General features: G+C 37.0%; 1 protein-coding gene across 1 annotated transcript in view; it reads left to right on the top strand.

Moving 5' to 3' along the window:
* Positions 1–20,434, top strand: part of LOC117424440 (synaptic vesicle membrane protein VAT-1 homolog-like) — a 42,776-nt gene extending 22,342 nt beyond the window's left edge. The window contains exons 8-9 of the mRNA XM_034040773.3: positions 12,151–12,234; positions 16,595–20,434. Of these exons, the coding sequence (XP_033896664.2) occupies positions 12,151–12,234; positions 16,595–16,693 (183 nt within the window). The 3' untranslated portion in view covers positions 16,694–20,434. The remainder of the gene's footprint in view (positions 1–12,150; positions 12,235–16,594) is intronic.
* The last annotated feature ends 4,810 nt before the right edge of the window (positions 20,435–25,244 follow it).

The raw sequence follows: 25,244 nt of genomic DNA, 5'->3' as shown, positions 1-25,244 counted from the left end.
GACGTCTGCACATTATGTTAATATGAGACAAACATAAACTTGATATACAACTGAATTCACACTTTCTGCAAGCAGTTATCATATTTCACCTCATAAAATAGGCTGCCTAATTTCATATTTATGAAACACATCCAGGAGATAAATGCTTTGACATCACCACACCATCACCTCCTTGACAACTGTTGCCATGTTGAGTTTTTATCAGTGATGTTTATTACCCCTTTGCAGCTTTGCTTTTTTATTGCTGTATTTAAAAAGGTGCATGGATCAACACATAAACAACGTAATTGTTGAATTATTTGTATTATTTTTTATGTAATTAAACATTAAATGTGAAAGCTGGGTTAAAATATTCATATTAATCTTGTCGTAACATTGTGTAAATGACACTAGTGCTATCAGAAACCTTCTCCAAGCTTGGTCCTTATATGATGTGGTTTATTTGCTTTACATTGGTTTTACAGATATTGTTCCAGAACATTATTTTATTTAATATATGGATAAGTACTAGAATTGCATCTTAGCCCAAGTGATGTGCGTCCAATGGGCGAAATAAGAGAACTTCACTAGACACCTGAACAATACCCTTTTGAATTTTAATCTCATCAGTAAAAAAGAAAAATGCGGAAGACTTTGAACAATGTCTATTTTTAATGTGTTTCTTCTATGTTATATTGTACTTCTTGTAGTGAGAGTGCTGATGGTGACGGTTTGTTTTTAAATGTTATTCCCTTGTGTATGCTTTAAGAAACAACATAGCCTATAGAAAATAACATATAGGTCAGAATATATTCGTATCACACAATAATATGTCTCTTGTTGGTTTCGGGCTACCAACAAGAATATATTATTGTGTGATAACACATACATTATTCTATTTATTCCAACTGTGCAGTTGGCAGTGCAATTGCAGTTAATTATATCGAATTTTAAGTGATCCCCTCTAACACCTCAGCATGTTGAAAGTCCCTTCTTGTACATTGAGTGAGGTATAGGTCTGTAGGCTTTTTGTATGTATTTAGTATTTGCAATGGTTCTCACCATTCTCCTCCTCTGGGTATGAGTCAGTCAGTCAGTCTTGACATATTTGGAATGGTAGCTATGCTGTTTTCATTCAGAACAGACTGCTTGTGAGGCCACTCCTAGATGTCAGAGGCTACAATAGAAAGGTGGTTTATAATGCAATGTGGGGTCCGGGTCATTGAGTTCGTATACCATAGCTTTGCCCCCTTTCTAGATGGCTGATTTCCACCTAACCCTGGGAATAAACTGTCGTGCCATTTAGTGCAGGGTATTCTGTTCCCTTTATGCAGCTGCCTCGCAGGTCAGGAGGGAGATCTAACACCAAGAATCATTTAATTTGGTTTTATCTGATAGTGAAGTCATTCAATAACAACAATCAAAACTTCAAAAATCAATCTTTTATACTACATTTCTGGGTGTTCCAAAGCATATGTATTTTTTCCTATTTCAATGGACAGACAGGGAGCCTGCTGTTGCAGAGCTTTGTCAAGCTTAGAATTCAGCAAGATAATCCAAATAAAATGAAAAAATACTTAATTAAATTTATCATAGATTAAGGATTACTAACGGCTCGGGATATTCAATTAGCGAGTTTTTCACCATTATTTTTCATTACACACTTAGAACCTGTCTATGATGCAAATGTGTAGCACAGTTCTGCTGTGTCATTTTAATGACATCTGTTGTTGACAGCTGTTGGAACTGTGCTACAACCTTCCACACTCATTTCCACCTTTCAGAATGTGGCTGCCTCCTCTCAGTTACCATTAACATGTATAAGTCCTCCTTCCTTATGCCAGAGGTGCTCCCTCCTTACATCATTCCATTAGTCCCCAGCTGCAAATTCCATTAATGGCTACAGTAGTGAGCAGGTGACAAACAATTGTCGGGCCACACATTTACAGGTTTCTTACTGGATCCACAGCTGGTATAAAACACCACAACACAGGTTTAGTTCCATCCTGCAAACGCGCTGCTGGATTTCTGAGTTTATTTTAACACTACAGGTTCTGTAACCCTTTAAGAATGTGTGCAACAGTCACATGGCTTTATATTGTACAGTAATATAGCATGAACATTGACTATTCTTGAACCAGCATGACAGTCATTTGAACCAGCATGGCCAGTTTAAGACAAGGATAAACCAGTGCTTGGCTAGAATTCTGGGGCCCTATTTACACAACTTTAAGGACTGTTTTAAGGATTGCTTTTAGCCCATTTTGCTAAATTAGATAACGTTTGCAGTGAAAGCTATTATTTGAGAGGGTTTACTAACTTTTTTTTAGAAACACTCTTTAAAAAACATTCTTTAGGTTTTGGAACACAATTCACTGCAGAGCTACCAAGCCTCCATATGACATTGTTTCATTTGGACCACAGCAACACAGTTGCCCCATTTGGGTGACTTATTCAGCACATGTGTGAAGCTGAACTAAATATAGACATTAGTGGACTACTGTAGTTACCTGGCATTCCCTTGTGATTGTTAGAAGTACATTGTGCCTTTATCACAAGTTTTGGTTGTCAAACGAGACTGCAAGTTTTCAAACGCTGTCTTAGCTGGCTAAATAGCTGAAGGGATGCGTCTCAAAAATGAGTTTGAAAAAGTGCTATTGTAGAAGCAAAAATTAAAGAAGACACCCTGACGGACTTGCACTCACTGTTCGATAGCTGTATCACTGCTGCTGGTGTGGCTATCAATGAATAAAGACTGCACTGTAGCATCTAACAGCCTAATGCTTTCTGTGTTTTTGAGTCACAACATTTGATGCAAATATTTATATTTAATATTGTAGAACAATGTGCAAAATGTGATACGTCCTCCTTTTTTCTTTCCATTGTTTTTTAGATAACATTTCAAAGGTGCAGGGTTGAGTACCGTTTAAAAATATTAGGAGACTGCGCTCTTAAAAATTCTTCTCCTACCTACTATTAGCATTCCTGTTTGGCTTGCAGAGAGAGGTAGTGGAAAGCAAGTTTCAAAAGCAGCTGCACAGGGGGGCTGGTGTCTTTGTGAATGAAAACATACTGTACAGTCACCAAACGCACTCTCTGATGAATTAAAGTGCACCTAAAGGGTAATTTAGCAAACATGTAAGCAAGGGCAAAGGAGAAGAATAAAATAATGAATGGCCCCTGTAATGTTCAGAGTGTAACGCACACTCACATTTTAGGAGAATTCCTGGGCAATATCTGGGCTGCATGTTATTAAAAGGTGTGCATTACAGTATTCTGTCTAGTATACTGTGCTGTCTTTCCTTTGCACTTCATTCAAAAGGGCCCCAGGGCATTGTTTTGTATTGTAATAGTGGACATTGTTTTTTGACACAGCTAGTATGATTTATGAACAACCAATAGAATACCTTGTTATTTTTAATGTTTCATTTTAGATACATTTTAAGTTACTTGTATGCTTTGTTGGTCAAGGTTTAAAATAATGACCCCTTAATTAAAAAAAAAAATACTTGTAGTGTATATACTTGTAGTATTATATACTTGTAGTGTATCTGCTACTGTAGAAAACAGTTCAGTTCAATTACAAATCAACAGCTATGGTACTTTATTAAATGAGGAAATGGGTCCATTATGTAGCTCAATGGAACTAGCTTCCCAGGCTGGGAAACAGGACAATGGCAGATATTTCCAATTAGTTGTGGAGTCTGAAAGGCTTCAGGGCTAGAATTTGAACTTCTGTCGACAGCGCTTTAAAAGCTACACTATGGGAGCTGGAGGATTGGGACTGAAGTGAGTGACAGCAAAAGGGAAAAGAAAATATTTTTTTATCCTTCTAGCTATATTTCCAGCTAGAGCCAAGCTTTAGTGTGTTTTGTTATTTAAAAAAGTAAAACATATGTTTAGAAAAATGATTATTTAGTAACCATACAAGAGATAGAAATTATATATATATATATATATATATATATATATATATATATATATATATATATATATATATAATACACACACCGGTATATCCAGTTTAGCAGCATGTAGCGGGGCCACAGTATATTAATCAGTGAGGAGTATCACAGCTCCTAATATATCTCCTCTGATGGTGTGGTCTCACCTACTTGGTATCTGTTGCTGCTGTGGTCCAGTCTGTTCATCAAATAGCACAACTTGTGACTTACTGTCCAGCTCCTAACGACTGACAGATCCGTCAACTGTAGTATTTAGTATTTAATTATATCCTGATGTAACTATCACTGACACTGTTATCTGCTCTGTTATTGAATCATATTTTGTCATACTTGTACTTGCTAGAACCAAAGTCATTGTATTTATCTTGCTCTTAATTGTATTATTACTTGTACTGTGATTCTTGAAATGTATTTTTGTTCACGACTGTAAGTCGCCCTGGGTAAGGGCGTCTGCTAAGAAATAAATAATAATAAATAATAATAATAACTAGAAAATAATTATATTCTTCTATGTAGTGTGTATTTAGTTTTAAAAAGCTGTAAGGATACTCCATACTCTTTTTATCTACATCATACTCTGTAACTTGAACATTTTGTTTTATTTACTTAAGGCATGAAACAAATTACTGGCATTGCATTGCTCTCCGGTGTTTTTGAATTCGAGGAAAGACAGCTCTATTTGGATTAGCCAGCTTTATAAGCACTGCTTTAATTACTTCACCAATATGCTCCTAAAAAGTTGGGATGGAATGTTTCACAGGATCTCCTGAAGTAGTCTGCTTCTGATTTTTGGATTTGTTCCAAATGCCTAATTCATTATGAACACATATGCCACAAACTTGTTGCATATAACTTTTAAAGGTCATAGGCATGTTTTGCATCACAACAAAAGTATTGTGCTTTTTGTAAGGCTTCAGTTTTTCAGATTTACACACCTGTGGTAAGTCAATAATGAATATGACCTTGAAAAATAGACCTGCAGTAGAGGAGCCCTGTCTATAAAGCTACTGCACAAATGCATACTGGTTCTGTACTGTAGTTTGAGCCTAACAGTATGGTTGCCGTTGCTCTTGAAATGTGAAAACAGACAACCGGTCCTTTGCTTTAACAAGGCTTGCTGGTAGCTTTTATTATGAAGATAACGAATATGGAAAAAAGAGCACAGTCTCCTCATTTGATCTAACCTTGGCAGGATGTGTTGGTTTTGATCTATAAACCATGCTCCATATTATGCACAGTTTCATGGGAGCGCTTTCTTTTTTTTGTATCAGGAGAGGCTGATGAGCTGGCAGGAGATGCAATGTATTCTTTGAAATCATGCTCCATGAAGGACCCAATTAAGGCTCAGGTTGTGAGCCAGGAGTGTTCTGTTTACACCACCCTAGTTTTATGAAGAGACAAATGGTTCAACGGCTCGTCTGGGGGAGTATGTGACCAGCACTGAGGAGAACTAAACCTCCTGCTGAGTGGAACAGGAGAAAACCGGATGAACTTCATGGGAAGAATTCTTGTTTACCCACCAGTGTAGCCACTGCAGAACAAGGGTGTAAACACTCCGACCTGGTCGGAACAGACAACTATATTTTTTATTTTGACATTCTTATATTCTTGGATCTAATGGATTGTACTGTGTGATAGAATTAGGGACTAGCAGTGATCTTTTTAAGTTTACTCATGCAAAGTGGATTTAATGACATTAGGAATACAATATTGTGCAGTCTTCCTTTATTACGCATACCAGTTATTGAGTAGAACAACTAGTCTATGATGATATTTATACAATATAAAGTCGTATACTGCACCTCCAAACTGAGTGGCTGAGTTTTTATATTTCATTTTGTGGGCTGTGTTGCTTCAAGGATGATGATTCTGCTTTTGTATCTAGCAGGCTAAATAATTGATGATTTAAACCAGATTCATTAAAATAGCACTAGTTAACACAACATTACTACATGTAGGATAACTGCGGGCTCCCGAGTGGCGCATCTGGTAAAGGCATTTCGCGTGGAGTGCAAGATGCACCCTATAGCCTGGAGGTTGTTGGTTCGAGTCCAGGTTATTCCACTGCCGACCGTGGACGGGAGATCCCCAGGGGCAGCTCACAATTGGCCGAGCACCGCCCGGGTGGGGGAGGGCTTAAGTCAGCTAGTGTGTCCTCGGCTCACCTCGCACCAGTGACCCCTGTAGACTGGCCGGGCGCATGCGGGCCTGCCTGTAAGTTGCGTGGTCCTCGGACGCTGTACCTCTGAGTTGATTGCATGGCGGGCCTGCACAGTGAAAGGAAACGGACGGCTGACGGCACACGTTTCGGAGGACACGTGTGTCCATCTTCGTCCCTCCTGAGTCAGCGCAGCGGTGGCAGCGGTGAGCCGGGTTGAAATAAACAATAATTGGGCTTACCAAATTGGGGAGAAAATAAGAAATAATTGGCAATTCCAAATTTATAAAAAAAAAAGTAGGATAACTGTATATTTGTTTCTAATTCCAAGTGGTTTTCCTTTTATCTTATGTTCCAGGCTTCTGTTTCATAATGTTCACTGAATTGCAGTTTAGATTGATGAGGGGGATTCATGATGAAATTACAATAACCTTTTTTTTATAGCAAGGTTTTAACCTTGAGGATAATTGGGCATTTGAAAATTCAAACCCATTGGACAATATTCCATTATTCTTGAAAAGAATAAAGCAGAACTCCAATAGTAGATGTAATATACTATTAATGGGATTCTGTTTGACTTGGTTTCGGTTTCGAAGGATTCAGCCCATTTCTTATTATTTTACCACTAGAAAAGCACTGCTTCAAATAGATGTTGAACTCTAGCTCATTGATAGATTTGTTCTTTCCTTTAGTTCAGGTTTTGTGCTTATTAAGGGTGTCTGAAGAAAAGAAACACGCTGTCTTTCTGAGCACTTGATCTTGTGCCTTAAAATGGGGATTGTGTTGCACTGAATCCTAGGTTACAGGAGTTGGACAAAAAATATATATAACTGGAGCGATACAAAAACAGCCCTTGCCAGAATGAACCAGTAATTTAAAAAATATATTTGTGAATAGGTGTTCTGATTTGTGGGTTGTATTTTGTATTGCTCCAGGTTAAAAAAAAATGGATGGCACTAACATGGCATGACCTGCAAAGAAATAAAGGTTTGAATACTATTGGTAACTGCAGTATGGGATCAGGCTGTGTTCCAGTACCAGCACTTAATGGAGACAGTGTGTGGGAGCAGCTCTACAGTGAGGTGCATGGACTAGAAAGTGAGAGGAGCATGTCTGTATTTGGACCTTCACTCTTGAGCACACACAAAGTGATTAATGGTTCCTATTGTGGTTTGCTGATAAATGGGACCTATTAACATGTTATTTAGGGCAATTTTATTTAAGTTAATAAAGAGCTCAATAATACTGTTACACAACAACAAAAACACATATCATACCTAATGTTCAATTTTACAACTCTGTTGTATAAAAGTGATTTGCTTGGTTCATGAAACCATTATGTTTCGTAAGGTAAGATGCCTTACACTTTTAAATTAAATGTGACAGTATTTTGCATCAAGTAGAGGTGTTACTTTTGAGCTGCATGATATTTCTAATTTAAAAGACTGCAAATAATTTGAAGTTACTTGTGATTTTGTGAACGGATTGGTAGGATAAAAGTGGCAAGATGACTGTATGTACCCTTTATTTTCCATTAAAAATGGTCTCAACATTTTTAAATATCAGGCAAATATTGTAAAAAGTGGACAATCAGATGTGTTTCTTCTATGTTCACAGCCTAACTATTCACACGGTAAAACCCACCAACCATATTAAACCATTTCTGGAAGATCCCTAACTCATAAAAAAGAAGGAAATTCAAATTGTAAAGACCCTGCAGGCACCAGAGTTTTAACTGCACTACTGGTAGCACAAATGCTGGTCTTCGACTGTATGTATAATGGGTATGTTCCAGTATTACTGGGAACAATACAGCATCCCAAAATTAATTCTACATAATTAAAACCAAACATGAAGTACTGTCAAACATGCTTATTAAGACCACTCAATGGTTTTATAGATAGGCAGACATGTGGATTGAAGGAAGTTTACATCTACTGTATTCAGCTTTCCTATATTGTAAAGGTGTGTATATATATATATATATATATATATATATATATATATATATAAACACACACACATACTTGTTGAATAGAGATAAACGTGTAGCAAACTGAGCTCAGCTTGAAAGTGCTTCTGTGTCCACGTCACTGATGTTCACAAGGAACAGTCTCAAAACTGATGACTCAGTGGGTCATTCTAGAGAACAGACTTTCTAGTGGTGTTAATCATTGAGGAATGGTCACATAGTCCTCCAGCGCAATTTGAACACCTTACAGTCCAACCAATGCCGTCCTGGCAGCCCACGTGTGTTCAGCCCTTTACGTAGATTCTCTATCTGTGACTGTACAACATCATTATATGTGATTTGAATCTGTTTTTTTTAAGAACAATCAACATTGCACCACCTGCAGCCTGTGCAATATCTCTGTTTAAATGAAAGAAAATGAGTTGTGAACTTTCCCCATCATAAGTATTTTGTTGAAGAACAACAAGAGGATTAGATGTAATGCTGTTCTCTGCAACCAAGAAGCTTATGCATAGCTGGCAGGGCTTAGGGAACGTTCAGAGCAAGGTCCATGTTAAGAGTGGTTTGCGCTTAGCTCGTTGTCTCTGTAATACCCAGCGTAAAGGATGTATGTTCAAGAGGCAACCAACCTGTTAATGGGTATTAGTTTGGCATTCCAGACAGGAAATCATCCGAGTTAGATTAAAAGGTCAACATGTGAATATACCCTTTTTAAATTACTTGTTTAGTATGTGGGTGTGGGTGTGGGTGTGGGTGTGTGTGTGTGTGTGTGTGTGTGTGTGTGTGTGTGTAGCTTCAGTTTTATAAACAACCTCTATAGCGTGCATGAGGAATTTTAATTTATATCAATTACACATTCTTTCTCTAAAGAGAAACAAACATGAAAAGCAGAATTATTGGCTAATTACGGAAATTAAGTAGATTTGCTGTCACATGAATGAGGAACGAAAGAGTCTTCAAAATGAATTAATTAGATTTTTAGAATTTTACAAGGAATAGTGACAGGGCGGTAAATTTGTTTTTTAACTACTAAACAAAGAATGTACTTAAAAATATATATATATATAAAAGATTAATTATAATACTAAACTAAAGGTCATATCACACACACCCCTGTGTGAGATGGTAATAACATATTTATTGTATGTGTTATTGTATGTATTAACATCTGTAAGATGTTGGGTTTTGCTAATTTTGTGAGGGAAACTCACTTGTAACAAGGATATATAGTGTTTCTGCATTACAAGATAGATGTGAGAAATCTAATTTGAAAAACAAATGTATTATAAAAACCTCTGTCAGTTACAAGTTAATACTTGAAATAGTGTTCAGAAAAAAAGAGTAAACAAATAAACTCTCTTGCAGTCGTAGGGTTTCACCACGATGTCAGGGATCTGAAATGTTGTTGGTGGATTGATCGAGGTTGATGCTTGTTACAGAGGTGAGAATGACAGCTGATTCTTCAGCTGTAATAAGATGCCTTTAAACCAACAAAAAGTTAAATATAATTGAAGGCAGCAGTGCTGTACATGGCATCACAAGTTATCAAAGTTACTCACACGTGGTGCTGTGTGTCAAAAACCCAATCTACATGCTACCCTTTATATAATCTTTTTTTTTTTTTTTTTTGTTAATATTATTTACCTATTTAATAGCATAATCCAATTCTCACAACAATGTATTTTACTCCCAGGAGTTTCTGCAGAGCACACAGGCACTAATATTGCCATTTAATGAAAAAAAGAATGCAGAAGGCACTGCAAAACATGTCTTGAGGTCATGAATTGAAAACCTCCATTCAGATTTAATGGAGCTGTCTGTGAGTTACTGTGCATCACTGGCAGGAATGGTACAGCTCTGCAGGGGATCTCTGCAGGCTTTGAGCCATGAGACTCACAATCTTTGCTGAGCACTCCTTGTCAGAGACCTGCAGAGAATCTGAGCGCACAAGAGGCCATATGAACACAATTAAGTAAATGCAAATTACAATGGAGTACCAAGGATACCAAGTCCAATTAGTTTTCATTTTATTTTAGACAAATGGTAAAAATGAGTATTGTCATTGAAAGTAAAACATATTTATATTAGATTAGGTTACCCATCTGCTATTTTGAATCTTAATTTTAGATCATCAGAGTTTGTAACTTTTCAGAAGGGTTGCAGGCAACATAAAAAAAAGAAATACTTTTGTAGGTATATGCACTTTAAAATAACAAAATGAAAAACGGCAATCATATATACCTTTCTGGTATATATGATTCTGCATTACACTGCACTCAACGAAGCAAGACTGAAATTGCATTCTTCACAGTAGTGCATTTACTGCTGAACAAATACACTACAGGGTGTCCCAGTACCTGTTGGAGGATATATCATGGTTGGGCATTTGTGAAATAGGTCTGAAGATTGCAATACAGAATTTAAACTACATCAAACCTGCTAATTAAACTATTTTTTAGTACAGTACTACACACAATGCAAATGTAAGTGCTAAGGACTTACATGTGCTAAAGATTACATAACAATGTGACCAAAAAAGATAATTCCTTACTTGAGACTTTAGTATAGCCATGTTTTAAAGGTATGATCAAATTATACAGTCATCCCTGCTGTCTATCTGTGATTGCTCACCACCACCTACTGTACATTTTCAGTACTACACAATTTCATCAAATGGAGTAGCTTCTCCATGTTAACTAGTAAGATATTTCTATATAGTCAAAAACATGTGACATAGGAGAGATATTTGGTATTATACCAGTCTTGGCAGTCATCACTGAAGAAAAGTGAAGAACAAATATCCCACCTAGTTCTCCTGAATTGGTAGTAAATTAGTTCCATTTTGAGTAACACTGCAATAGTAGGGATTCTTGCTTATTCGTCTTTCGTCTATTTTTGAAAAGGGTACAATTCACAGATGACAAGGGTTGGGTTAGGGTTAAGAGGCTCGATTGGGGTTAAATGTGCAATACATGCCAAACCCCCAATTCATCATTTTAAAATGTTATTCATTTTAGGGGGTATTCTAGGTGGGGCAGTTGGAGTAATTGTATGGTACTGACTCAATTTAAAAAAAAAATGATAATAATAATAGTTTGGTATTCTAATTGAAATTGTGTATGTATATGAAGAGCAGACTATCATCTATGCTGGTCTAAATGGGTTAAAACGGACAACATATATCTCCTCCCCAAGCACCACAAACCAGCAGGGGTGGTCAAACAGTTTTCCTGGACAGTGTATATACATTAGGCATATATGCTATAAATTGAATATGTTGAACCTGTATTTTTCCAAAGCTGCGTGAAGAAAAGACTTTGGAGTGTCTTAATGGTCCACTTTATACACAATACCCTGTATTTGAGATGGCGACGGGTTAGCAACCATAATAAATTGAAAACAATTGTACGCCTCTAGTTTCAGTTAGGTCCTGTGAATTAAGCATGCTGGTCTCGAAGCGTTAAGTACACACGACTTTATAGTACAATAAAGCCTAGACAATGTCATGTAATTCAGCTGAGATGCTTCCCAGCTTCTAATTCTAGGCTCTTAAAGAAAAAGAAAAAATAATGCCTCCACTATTTAGCAACAAAAGAAGATATTCCTGGAACACTAACCCATTTAATCTTCCATACAGTCTACACACTGCGATGGGTGCCACAAGTACATGTGTCCTGGGACTTGTCATTATTAGCACTATGATAAGAAAGCATAGATTCATTTACATTTACACTGAGCTGTTATCTCTCTCATCAGATGGCTACAGTTTATTGAATTCTGTGAAATCTACAGGGAGTAGGCCAAGGTGGGAAGAATTCCTAACATCACATAGCAGTATCATTTCAAAGGGACTGAATTATTACATTTGCACCCTTGTGATATTTAATACATAAATGAAAGCGAAAAGATGTTTTACATGAAATGATATCCTTTTTAATACATGTTTATTCAGCAGTAAAGATTATCAATGTAAAGGTGATCAATATAAATAATAATAATAATAATAATCTATGTTTATGTAGCGAGAGGAGACAACTAGTACTGAAATGCTGTACTGATTTCTTTCTTGTTTACAGGTAAAAGAGGCCATGCAGAGGATCCACGACAGGGGCAACATAGGAAAGCTGATACTGGATGTGGAGAAGTCTCCTACTCCCCTGGTAAGTGAACTGTGTTGATTACTGTTTGCATTACAGAATAGACAATAACATGTCGCTTATGGGGAAGCTAGTATATCACATAGTGTAATGTGCCTTGAATGTAAAGGAAGGAAGGCTGTTTTTCTACGAATCTGATTCCATTGAGATTAACAGTAGAACTAGACAAGACAAAGAACCTGGTGACAATCACAGGAATTATTTTCCTGCGGTGCATCACTTGTTGCCATGGAAGCCTCTCCAAATGAAAACTTGTTTCATGAAAGCATCTCCAGGAAAAAAGAGGCGATCCTAAGTGACTGACTACCCCCTCTGTCTCCAGAGTCTTTTAATGAGTCTGTTTGTTTTTAAAGGTTAATTCACCAGAGCCAGCTGAAAAGGGGTAATTAGCAGTGTGTCAGTAGAGGGAAATGCCAGGTGATGTTCCTCTTCCCTGCCGGACACCATCTAGGGAGATGCTAAGAAATAAATACTGAGGATAAAATCCTATCCTATTTAACATGTTATTAATTGCTACTGGCTCAAGAACAAAAAGGTGAATGTCCTACAGTGGCCCAGTCAAAGTCCTGATCTCAATCCCATTGAGAATCTGTGGCACTATTTGAAAATTGCAGTCCACAAGCATCGTCCAACCAACCTGAACAACCTGGAGCAAATCTGCCAAGAAGAATGGGCCAAAATCACTCCGACACTGTGTGCAAAGCTGGTACATACTTACCTCAAAAGACTTAAAGCTGTTATTGCAGCAAAAGGTGGCTCTACCAAATATTAATGTGTGGGGGTTGAATACTTATGCAAGCAAGATATTTCAGTTTTTTATTTTTCTTAAAAATATTTCCCAACATAAAACCAATGTCACCTTACAATAATTGATTTTGAGTTTCAGTGTTTTAAAATAAAATATCAAACAGAACGAAATTTCAGTGTACCATTTGTAATTCAGTAATATGAGAGAATTGGTCAGGGGTCTGAATACTTTTGCAAGGCACTGTATATATATATATATATATATATATATATATATATATATATATATATAATATACAGTACTGTGCAAAAGTTTTAGGCAGGTGTGAAAAAATGCTGTAAAATAAGAATGCTTTCAAAAATAGACACGTTAATAGATTATATTTATCAATTAACTAAATGAAAAGTGAGTGAACAAAAGAAAAATCTAAATCAAATCCATATTTGGTGTGACCACCCTTTGCCTTCAAAACAGCATCAATTCTTCTAGGTACACTTGCACAAAGTCAGGGATTTTGTAGGCATATAGTCTGGTGTATGATTAAACAATTATACCAAACAGGTGCTAATGATCATCAATTCAATATGTAGGTTGAAACACAATCATTAACTGAATCAGAAACAGCTGTGTAGGAGGAATAAAACTGGGTGAGGAACAGCCAAACTCAGCTAACAAGGTGAGGTTGCTGAAGACAGTTTACTGTCAAAAGTCATACACCATGGCAAGACTAAGCACAGCAACAAGACACAAGGTAGTTATACTGCATCAGCAAGGTCTCTCCTAGGCAGAAATTTCAAGGCAGACAGGGGTTTCCAGATGTGCTGTCCAAGCTCTTTTGAAGAAGCACAAAGAAACGGGCAACGTTGAGGACCGTAGACGCAGTGGTCGGCCAAGGAAACTTACTGCAGCAGATGAAAGACACATCATGCTTACTTCCCTTCGCAATCGGAAGATGTCCAGCAGTGCCATCAGCTCAGAATTGGCAGAAAACAGTGGGACCCTGGTACACCCATCTACTGTCTGGAGAAGTATGGTCAGAAGTGGCCTTCATGGAAGACTTGCGGCCAAAAAGCCATACCTCCGACGTGGAAACAAGGCCAAGTGACTCAACTATGCACGAAAACACAGGAACTGGGGTGCAGAAAAATGGCAGCAGGTGCTCTGGACTGATGAGTCAAAATTTGAAATATTTGGCTGTAGCAGAAGGCAGTTTGTTCGCCGAAGGGCTGGAAAGCGGTACACGAATGAGGCAACAGTGAAGCATGGTGGAGGTTCCTTGCAAGTTTGGGGCTGCATTTCTGCAAATGGAGTTGGGGATTTGGTCAGAATGAATGGTCTCCTCAATGCTGAGAAGTACAGGCAGATACTTATCCATCATGCAATACCATCAGGGAGGCATCTGATTGGCCCCATATTTATTCTGCAGCATGACAACGACCCCAAACATACAGCGAAAGTCATTAAGAACTATCTTCAGCGTAAAGAAGAACAAGGAGTCCTGGAAGTGATGGTATGGCCCCCACACAGCCCTGATCTCAACATCATCGAGTCTGTCTGGGATTACAAGAAGAGAGAGAAGCAACTGAGGCTGCCTAAATCCACAGAAGAACTGTGGTTAGTTCTCCAAGATGTTTGGGCCAACCTACCTGCCCAGTTCCTTCAAAACCTGTGTGCAAATGTACCTAGAAGAATTGATGCTGTTTTGAAGGCAAAGGGTGGTCACACCAAATATTGATTTGATGTAGATTTTTCTTCTGTTCACTCACTTTGCATTTTGTTAATTGATAAATATAAACTATTAGCATGTCTATTTTTGAAAGGATTCTTACTTTACAGCATTTTTTCACACCTGCCTAAAACTTTTGCACAGTACTGTGTATATATATATATAGGGAGCAGTGTGGAGTAGTGGTTAGGGCTCTGGACTCTTGACCAGAGGGTTGTGGGTTCAATCCCCAGTGGAGGACACTGCTGTTGTACCCTTGAGCAAGGTACTTTACCTAGATTGCTCCAGTAAAAACCCAGCTGTATAAATGGGTAATTGTATGTAAAAATAATGTGATATCTGTATAATGTGAAATAATGTATAACGTGATTCTTGTAACAATTGTAAGTCGCCCTGGATAAGGGCGTCTGCTAAGAAATAAATAATAATAATAATAATAATATTGCATAGCACACAATCACACAAAGCCACCCTTGTGGCAATGTTGTAATTGCAGCAATGCTTAAAAAATAACATTTTTATTATAATAACATCATTATTATCTATCATTATTATCTATAGTTAGCCAATTCACAGCACTATTCAAAGTAATCAACATACAGGACAGTGAGGGAGTAGACTTTAGTCTACATTGAAAGACAACATTCAGAGGGCGTGTACTGGAACAGAGATTTTCTTTCATCAAGCAGAAACAATGTAAATTACATAAATGAATACTGTATTTACATATTTTTTGGTGAATTGACTTGGAACAGAGATTAAACACAGTTTGAAAGATTACATTTGAGGTCCTTTACCAGAGATTAGGGACCTCCCATTGACCAATCAGGTCAAGGGAAGTCTCCAATCCATTTTCTAATATGACTTTCATAGGATTGCATGGGAGTACAATCTGAATAAGAAATGTTTTTATTTATTTATTTATTTTTAGTAAAGCTTTTTCTTGTTCTAAAGATAATGTAAATAAAAAAGATGTCCACTAATTCTTAATTAAGTGAAACACCACAGAAAAGGCACTCGTATTTGTATTTAAGGGAGCCCAGTATATGTACTAAACAGGAGTTCTCAAATTATTACATTATAAGAAAGTCCTAATACATTTCTAGGAGCCTTTTGGTTGTGCTATTTCAACAGGATGAATGTAAATGCAGTGACACAAATACATTGGCATTGATACATTGCAAATTAGTGGAAATGAGCATAGCTCCATTATGGTCATTTGGGAAATGTATTAAGATTCATGTCCCTATTAAGAACCATGTAGCAGTATCTCCACTATAATTTTGTAGAGTGGTGTCTCGCCCTCTATATAAGCAGCTTAAATAAAAGACATTACTTAATAATACAAACTTTTAGGAACCTTTCACAAGTTTTCTAATAATTATCTGAAATATGTACATATATTTGGGTGCCCTAGTGTTCATTAATTGCTAGTGTTCTGTACCTGCACTTAATCATTTCAATAGAGTTTTTTCTTCTTCATTTTATATCAGTTTTTATATCAGTTTTTTTCATTTTAGATTTAATGAATTACAATTACAATCTTGCTGGTTTAGCTGGCAATTCCCAGCTCTGTACTCGATGGTGCTAAGACTTACTACTATAAAGACACCGGTTTAGCCTGTATTACAGATGTCTATGGCAGGCCACAGGAAGAGCAGTCCCTAATTTCATAGTCAAAGCACCTTAACAAAAAAAAAAAGAATATTTTCAAAAATAACCACTCCGAATGATTTCAACATTACGAAAATGTAAGATAGTTAGAATTACCAGGAAAATCTCATTTTAAACTACTTACTCTTTTAATATTTCTGTTGTTTCCACTGTTGTTCAATAATACAGAATATGAAAACATCGCTGTAATGCCGTGTCATTCCTTTCCTCCACAGATGGCCAATGACAGCACAGAGACAAGTGAAGCAGGGGAGGAGGAGGAGGACCATGAGGGGGACACCGACAACAAGGAAAGAATGCCCTTTATTCAGTAACTCTACAGGGAGGTCATGCACTGAAGAGAGAAAAGAGTGAGGGGTCGGAGGAAGAAGATGAAGAAGGAGGAGGGGGAGGGAGGGATTGAGAGAGACCCGGGACCTGCCTTGACCATCAGTGAACAAATACCGTAGTACAGTGTGTGTTGTTGTGTTTGTCTGCCAGTCAGCTGAGCTGTACATTGTTTGAAAACTAACTGTGGCTTGTCAAACAACTGAAGTGCCATTCCCATTGCAGTATTATTATGATGTTACTTTTCGTGTTACCGAGTGAACCGTTGTTCCCAGATGCTTTGTCTTGTTTAAGTCTCTCCCGGGGGCTATTGTTGTGTGTGACATATTTTCTGAGCATTCCCGATTTTTATTTAAAAAAAAAAAAAGGAAAGGAAAGAAAACCACTTTGCTGCTTCTCTTTCATTTACTGTAGCTAGTGTGCTGTTCTCTATCCTGGATAGCTCCTTAGGGTGCTACAGCTTGAACAAGCCCACTTTACACAAGCCCTCTACACATCCTTTTACAGTGACCACTACACTTCTGATATTATTGTTTAACGTTGAAGGGTTTGTAGGGTTTTGCGCTCTCAGTATTTTTCTATTAAAAGTTGTATATTTAGAGGGGGCTCCTGAGTGGCGCATCCAGTAAAGGTGCTCCACGTGGAGGGCAGGATGTGCTCTGTAGTCTGGACGTTGCGAGTTCAAGTCCAGGCTATTCCAGAGCCGACCATGGACGGGAGCTCCTAGGGGATGGTGCACAATTGGCCGAGCGTCACCTGGGGGGAGGGAGGGAGAGAGGGCTGGCTAGGTCGGCCAGGGTGTCCTCGGCTCACCGCGCACCAGCGACCCCCGTAATCTGGCCGGGCGACTGCAGGCTTGCCTATAAGCTGCCCGAGAGCTGCGTTGTCCTCCGACACTGTAACTCTTGGGTGGCTGCATGGTGATTCCGCAGTGTGGGAAAAAAAGCGGTCTGCTGACGGCACACGCTTCGGAGGACAGCGTGTGTTCGTCTTCACCCTCCTGAGTCAGCACAGGGGTGGTAGCGGTGAGCTGAGCTTCAAATAATAATTGGCCATTCCAAATTGGGAGAAAATAATAAAAATAATTGGCAACGACTACATTTATTAAAAAAAAAAAAAAAAAAAAAAGTTGTACATTTAGGAAAACCCAATCTAGAAAATAATTTCTGTAATAGTAACCTTATTTAATTTGTTGTTTGAAATGTCATTTTAATTGCTATTTTACATTGAGTGGTTCCATGAATTCATTATCTCTCAACTCTGCATTTACCTGGCTGTGAGCTTGTCTGAAGAATCCCAAGTAAACAGCCTTCCTCATTCCTTACACATCATGTGACAATAGAACCTTTCAACTCTGGCAGAGTGGAAATCTCATACTGTCACATGATTTTTATGGATTCAGAGGCGGATTCAGTTATAAGAACTCAATATTGGAGAAACCAAAAACCACTCAGAATTATTGCAAACATCATAACACGTAAAGGGTAACATAAAAAAGCAAATAAAAGGACAATCTTTGCTTCTTTAAATTGAGTTGGATTAAATTTGAAAAATACAGCGCCACTAGCAACTTTAAGATGCCATTATACACATGCCTCTATAGACAATAAACTTGTCAATAGCAGTGCTGCAATTTTCATTTACAAATGAATCACATTAAAAGGGAATTGCATCCATTTGGGAAATAGTGTTACAAATAAAATTATTAAGGTGCTCCTCATAGCAGGAATCCTTTTATGGAAAAAATGACATGATAAAATGAGTCAAGGACCATTAATCTTTTAAGAGTGCTGAGGTTCTAGTAATTTAAAACAAATAAAAACAAGGATGAGATGCATATTGAGAGAAAAACACTTAACATGTCTTATTAGATTCAGAACTTCTTTTCTGTCAGCTTACTAAGTGTAGAATGATATAACATTTTATTTGACATAGCAGCAGCATTCTCCCTTCTGGAAGCTGCTTGGCTGATGGTACTGAATCTTTTTTTACAGCCCAATAGTTTAATTGGTTTCAACGGGCTAATTAAATCTACATATTACAACAGAACAGTTTTTTTTAAAATTTAAGCACTGCAATTTTAATTTTTTTAATGAAAGTTTTGATTTCATCATTATTCACTTTATAGTCACTCACTCCAGAATCCAAAAATAACAAAATGGATTGGACAAGAAACATGTAGCTTTGACAAGAAATATTCCTGCAAAAAGGGCAGAATTCAAAGGCAAACCCTTAACAATGCGACTCACCTGCTTACAGTACGTTTATGTGAATGGATTAAAGCGAGTGGTTTGTATTTTAATAAAAAAGTATGCCTTTCGATTCAACAGTGCCTGTGGAATGTGGGAGCAATTTTATCTGCTAAATGAGAAGCAGAAACAGCAAAGCGGTTAAAAATTATATCTACTGATATTTTATATTTTGATGGTTCTGTGTGAGTTAAGTGGCGTTCACCTGCCAGTGTCTGTACGGTGTGTGTGTGTGATACATCACAACCGAGTGCCAATAAGCAGGACATTAGTCAAATTCAATTATGGATCTGCTTGAAAGTCCAGCTCAGTGACAGTATTAAAATGGCTGCATACATTTTTTAACTGCTAAAATACAAGTCTTACCATTAGGTATTGTGATCCCTACTGGCAAAAGATGGAATTGAAGCTTCCCCACAGACAATCCCAATACATGCTTTCTCTAGCTGTAGTGCCCAGCAGACGATTCAGATATAATCCTAACCAAAGCAGCAGTATGCACTCAGTAATGAGCAGTGCTGCAAACTGAAGGATATTACATTGAGACAGTGTGCTGGAACACAGGAATGCCTCAAGGGCATTCCTGTGTTGCTTTAATTAGTTTTAAATTGCACAAAACCATTTGCACAACAGTTTGAAAAACAGATGAGTAGATGTAACGTTTAAAGAAGGTCAGTCTGATTTTGAGTACTGCATTGAGCACACCGTTATAAAAGTGTGATAAAGTACGGTGAAACCATGGTAAGCATAGGTAAGCATTGTAAAGAACAGGGAGGTATGGTAAAGCATATAATATTAATAAACATGAAAAACCAGTAAATGCTTTGTATAAATTTGGTAGATTTTTATAAGGGCTGCATTGTCACCATGTTACGGTACAATATATATTGGAAACAACTGAGGCACATCTTGGTGCCAAATACAATATAGCATTAATTCATTAATCAAACATTGATCATACCCAGGGCACTGTTATCTCCCTCTCCAAAAAAATGAGGATATGAGTTGGGCTTGAGTAAAATATGTAGAGGGAACAGGAAGAGAAAGTGTTGTAGTCTCAGTAAACCACAGCAAGCCTTCATTTACCAAGAAAATGATAAACAAATCTGAAGCTATTTTCCTCCATCCAGCTCTTGTTTTTGACAAAGTTTCTGATTATTATTCTGGTTTGACAGATTGGACTGCTACAACGAGCCCATAGCATTAATAGATGGGATTCCAGCATACATCCATAGTTCCAGCATACATCCATAGTTGAACTTCACTTCAGAGGTTCTTTATAGGTATTGTCAGCTTAAGAGGACAGGTAACTGCTTAGTTTGCCTTAAGAAACTGCGTAGGCCTATTTATTAGCGGGAGCCTGGTTACAGACAATTGGAATACTGTTTGACTGTATTTGTTGTGGTAGTGCTTTTGTTATATTGTGCATACCAAGCCAATTCTGTTTACATACAATACATAAATAAACTGATCAGCATAGCAGATTGTGAGAGTCCCGTTTTTGCTTGTTATTTTATCGAAAGACAGTGGCAAACACCTCTGTTCAAGAAGCTTGCTTCTCCAGTTTAAATATTGTCCAATGCTGGATTGTCTACAAGCTGAGAAAGGCACATATAGGTATATAATGAGGTTATAAAAACAGCATCTAATGTCCTTGAAGTAAAATATTGCAATGTGTGGAAAGACCTCTACAGTGTTATTCCATGGTAACAAACCATTAAAATACTTTTTGAATACTCTACTGTACCATAGAAATACTCCCTGCACAATGTTCCGATTGTTATAGAAATGCATTTCTTGATCTACTGAAAAGTCTACAATGGGTAAGGATAAGATCAAATGGAAATTAAGTGAACAAAAAATGCTAATCTTATTGCATAAATGGGATTTGGAATTCTGGAGTAGTTCAACTAAATTATGTGTTGGTTAGACAGCCTCTTTAAAACTAAAATGTTTTATAGAAAATATGTTAATGAAAACAGCCGCAATATACTAATTTAAATATTTGCTGCGTCTTCGTAACAAGATCTCAGTAGGCCTATACAGTATACAGTGCAGTAGTAAAATCAAATGAATACCTAGCGCACTTTCTTTTTAGTTTAGCCTACTGGTAACACAAAATAAATCATGCTGCTGCATTGTATACATTGGTGTACAATGCGAATAAATATTTTAAATTGAAACTAAATGATTTTAGGATTTTTTATTTTATTTTAATTACTATTATTATTATCTTGGCCTACTTAGTAGCCTAGACAATTAACACACAATCGATCATGGTCCTATACAGATGCTCAGGTGTTAGTGGCACATATGTGCAGTCTATTGCTCCCAACACACTGGAAAAAACAGATATGTCATAGAAATTTGTAAGTATGCCGTGACTTTAGTGAAAATTAGGTACTTGGGTGTTCAGCTCAAAAATTCATTGAGCACAACTGGCAACACAAGAGAAAAAGCAGACTGGGAAATGCCAATTTCGACTGTTTAAAATGTGCTTTCAAAAGTTTTTAACAAATTGAATCAATTGTAAGTGTCGCAATTGTCGGCAGCTTTAGTACATCTCATTATAATATTTGTGAACCCTCATCTCCGCCCCCGTTTTGCGAATTTATGCAGGAATGCCCGTATTCATCTAAGGTTGAACCACAAAGAAAAACTGGCGCCGCAAAGAATTCCCTAAAAAGTCGCTAACAACATTGTGCTTGTTTAGTACATTTCACCCTAGACTTCCGACTCGTTTGCAACTGGTTTGCAACTATTGCGACAGGCGCAACACTTTAGTACATCTACCCCTAAATGTCCTAAAAGAAACTGAAGTAATGACCACCACTGGTGTGTACTGGTCAGAGCTGGAGGTTTGCTGGGTTTCAGCGGGTTGTACTCATTGAAGAACTGGTTATGCTGGTCCATTGATCCTTTAAAAAAATCCTTTACTATCAGGTAAACTGTTTGTTGTCTATATCCTAAATTATTCCATTTACTGTACACTCTGTCAAGGATTGTAAATACTGTACCTTCCGTTCCTATTGGTTCCAATTCCAACTGTTATCTGGTCATCAACTTGCCAGCATTGACTGGAATTTTTAGAATTTCCTTTAAAGAATTTAAAGAATAACATTCTAAAGCATCAACATTAATGAAGTCATAAGAAGACTATAACTGCACTATATAAGGGAATATTTGACTATTTATAACTGGATTATGCTAGGTACCATAATGTGTAGCAGATTGTGAAGTTATACACAAATACAGGTAGGAGTTTCATGGATAGCTCAATAACAACACAATGAGAATGCTAATAAACCTCATGAAATTGACTTGAAACCTCAGTCAGTAATTGAAGCTGGTAACTCACTAGAAGTCATCACTGCAAATGAACTTAACAAAGCTAAAAAATGACTATAAAAAGTCTATATAATAATGTAATATTTAATTTCAGTTGGTAAAATATGTGATAATATTTAATTTCAGTTGGTAAAATATGTACCATTTTGAACAAAGCACCATTGAATGTTTTCTTTTTTTTTTTTTTTTAAAGACATAGCACTTTAATGTCCTAAAAAGCCAGTTAACTGGTGATGCCAAGGATACTATTGTTATTATGTTTTGCTGTGTTCATTCAGACTGTCTCATCCCTTATAGAAATATAGCACAGTAAAAACACGGTAAAGCACAGGCACACATGGCAAATCTGTATGTGAAAGTATAATGAAAAATGTCAAAGTACTTTGCCAAGGATGGGTGCTGCCTACAGCATAAGGTTTAATAATTGGCCACATGAGAAAACGTACTGTAAATAACTGCATTGAATTGTTTTTTTCAACATTTCAGAGAGTGTAAGGCATCTTGCATGAACATATCACTATTGTAAGCTTATCAGGCATCTGCTATACAAGTGGAACATGAATGGTTAAGTATCTTCAGCATGAATTGAACCTGATCTAAAATGAGTTAAATAAACAGGCCCACTACAAGTCAGCATAAGCCCTTTTAAACCCTGGATCTTCACACACACGTCACACTAGACCCTGACCCCAGGAAAAAGGCTTTTAGGAAACAGGAAAGTGATTATAGGAAGATCTTCATTGGCATTAGTCACTGGTTGAAAAGATGGTGTATAGAGGACACGTATAAGCATCATAATTTCATATAATAAATACATATACACACAGCGTATCCTCTTTATTTTGCTATCTGACTTGCACATCAATTAAAAAATAATAATAATACAAACAAAAACAAACAGAAAACATCACAATATTGAAAATTTGTGAAGGGAACTATACTGGAAAATTAGGAATTTTACAATTTTCTGTCAACATGGCCAGTGAATTGTCGCAGGAGAACTGTATAAGTTATGTATACATAGTATTGTACATGTTATAACCAATGTACAATGGTCAACCAGTTGGTGGTATTAGCAGTCTGGTTACCTGATTGTATGGATATCGAACCCATACTCTGAATATATATATATATATATATATATATATATATATATATATATATATATATATATATATATATATATATATATTCTTGCTTTTGTAAACTGGTAAATAATATTTGTACATTCATTTCAGCATAGATACTCACTCCCACAGTCTGTCTCTGTGCTTGTGCTGAGGTTTCACTGGGCAAGGCCAAAGCATTCGGGTCAATACTTCAATGAGTACAGATCAATGATCTTCATTTATATTTGCAAAGTTGCATATGGGACTTGGGTTTATGTGTCACCCAAAGGACTGCGGCACCACAATATAATTGAATAGAGCAGCAATTCACCTGCACCCAGATTTATTCAGGGTGAAAATCAGTGTCTTGTATCATCATTTCTCTGCACTGGGAGCCACCCCAACAAGTCCTGCTCACCGCAACTATAACAATGACATCACAGTAAACCAGCTATTACAGTACTGGTCCAGGGTACCATGTTTCAACTGTGTTGCCATTGCTGGCAATGCTGTGGTCTGTTAACCCTTTGGGAAAAATTACTATATAATGGCATCCAATTTATTTTAAATATTAAAACAAGTCTCCTACTTTATATTGGTTACGGAATATTTTATTTTGCTTTTCAAACGAGCAAAATGGGGTTTTAAATACAACCATCTACATACTGGATATATGAAAAAAAACAAACAAAAAAAAAAACGAATTTATTAGATCTGTATTTTGAGGGATGCTCAAGAATCTAATAATGATATCTCTTTATGTCACATCAGGGTCAGGTACACAGTCCCTGCAAATCATTGCTTTCATGGTTAAAAAACAGCAACCTGATCCCAGGGCAGCCTATAATGAGATATTTATAGATTATCAGCGAGAGGCCTACCAGAAATAAATCAGTCTGCGGAGTGAAATAGATCTGCAGAAGGCCAGTGGGGAAGAGATGCAGGTTGAGTCCAAACACTTCAAAACTGCACAGTGTATGTGAGAAATGAGCAGGGCCCTTTACTGTGTTATTCCATGACATAAGCATAGAAGGCAGGACAGGACATGGTAAAGCACATAAAGGAACATGGAAAAGCTCAAAAAAAGTATGGTAAAGCTTAGTAAAAACCAAGGTTATTCATGGTAAAGCACAGTAAATACATAATAAAATCATGGGAAAAGTAGGGACATAAACATCTTTTATAAAGGGCAGATGAGGCTATTGTTTTGATTTTGTTATCTAAAAGTCTTCAGAAAATACGTGTTTGTCTGAACAACATCTCTAACAGGTTTTTTTGTAAATACTTCTGGAGCCACATATGTTCAAATCGATGACCTGCTTTGTTGGAGAACAGTAGGGGTTATACAAATGGAGAATAGGCTTTGATATACAGTAAGAGTTTATACTGTAGGGGTAAACAGGTTGTTTCTTTGAAAGTAAAACAAAATTCTAGACCTATATCCTCAACATAACAAAAACACAATTTAAAAAGCGTTTCTTTCCATTTCCTTTTAGCTAGGTTAGTTTATTAAATTATCAACTGTTAAACGGTGACATCTAGTGGACATTTATGTTATTACTAACATATGTTGTGTAAATTGTTTTCTGAATATGAAGGACTTGCAGACCTCATGTAGAATGGATTGCATCTAGACTTAGGATAATTCAGCTAGGCTGACAGTGGAATAGCACCACAGACAGTGACTTACCCCACATCTTCGTGACAAACGTTTCTAACTTCATTTTAACAATTTAACAAGGACAGTCAGCATGGTTGCAAACAACACACAACTGTAAGGAGAGAATGACAATGCCATTTTAAGTTACTTACTCTTTAATGACAAAACAGCG

This window comes from Acipenser ruthenus, chromosome 19 (assembly GCF_902713425.1).
Source record: "Acipenser ruthenus chromosome 19, fAciRut3.2 maternal haplotype, whole genome shotgun sequence".
Classification (NCBI taxonomy): domain Eukaryota; kingdom Metazoa; phylum Chordata; class Actinopteri; order Acipenseriformes; family Acipenseridae; genus Acipenser; species Acipenser ruthenus.
This window is presented reverse-complemented; position numbering and strand designations above follow the sequence as displayed.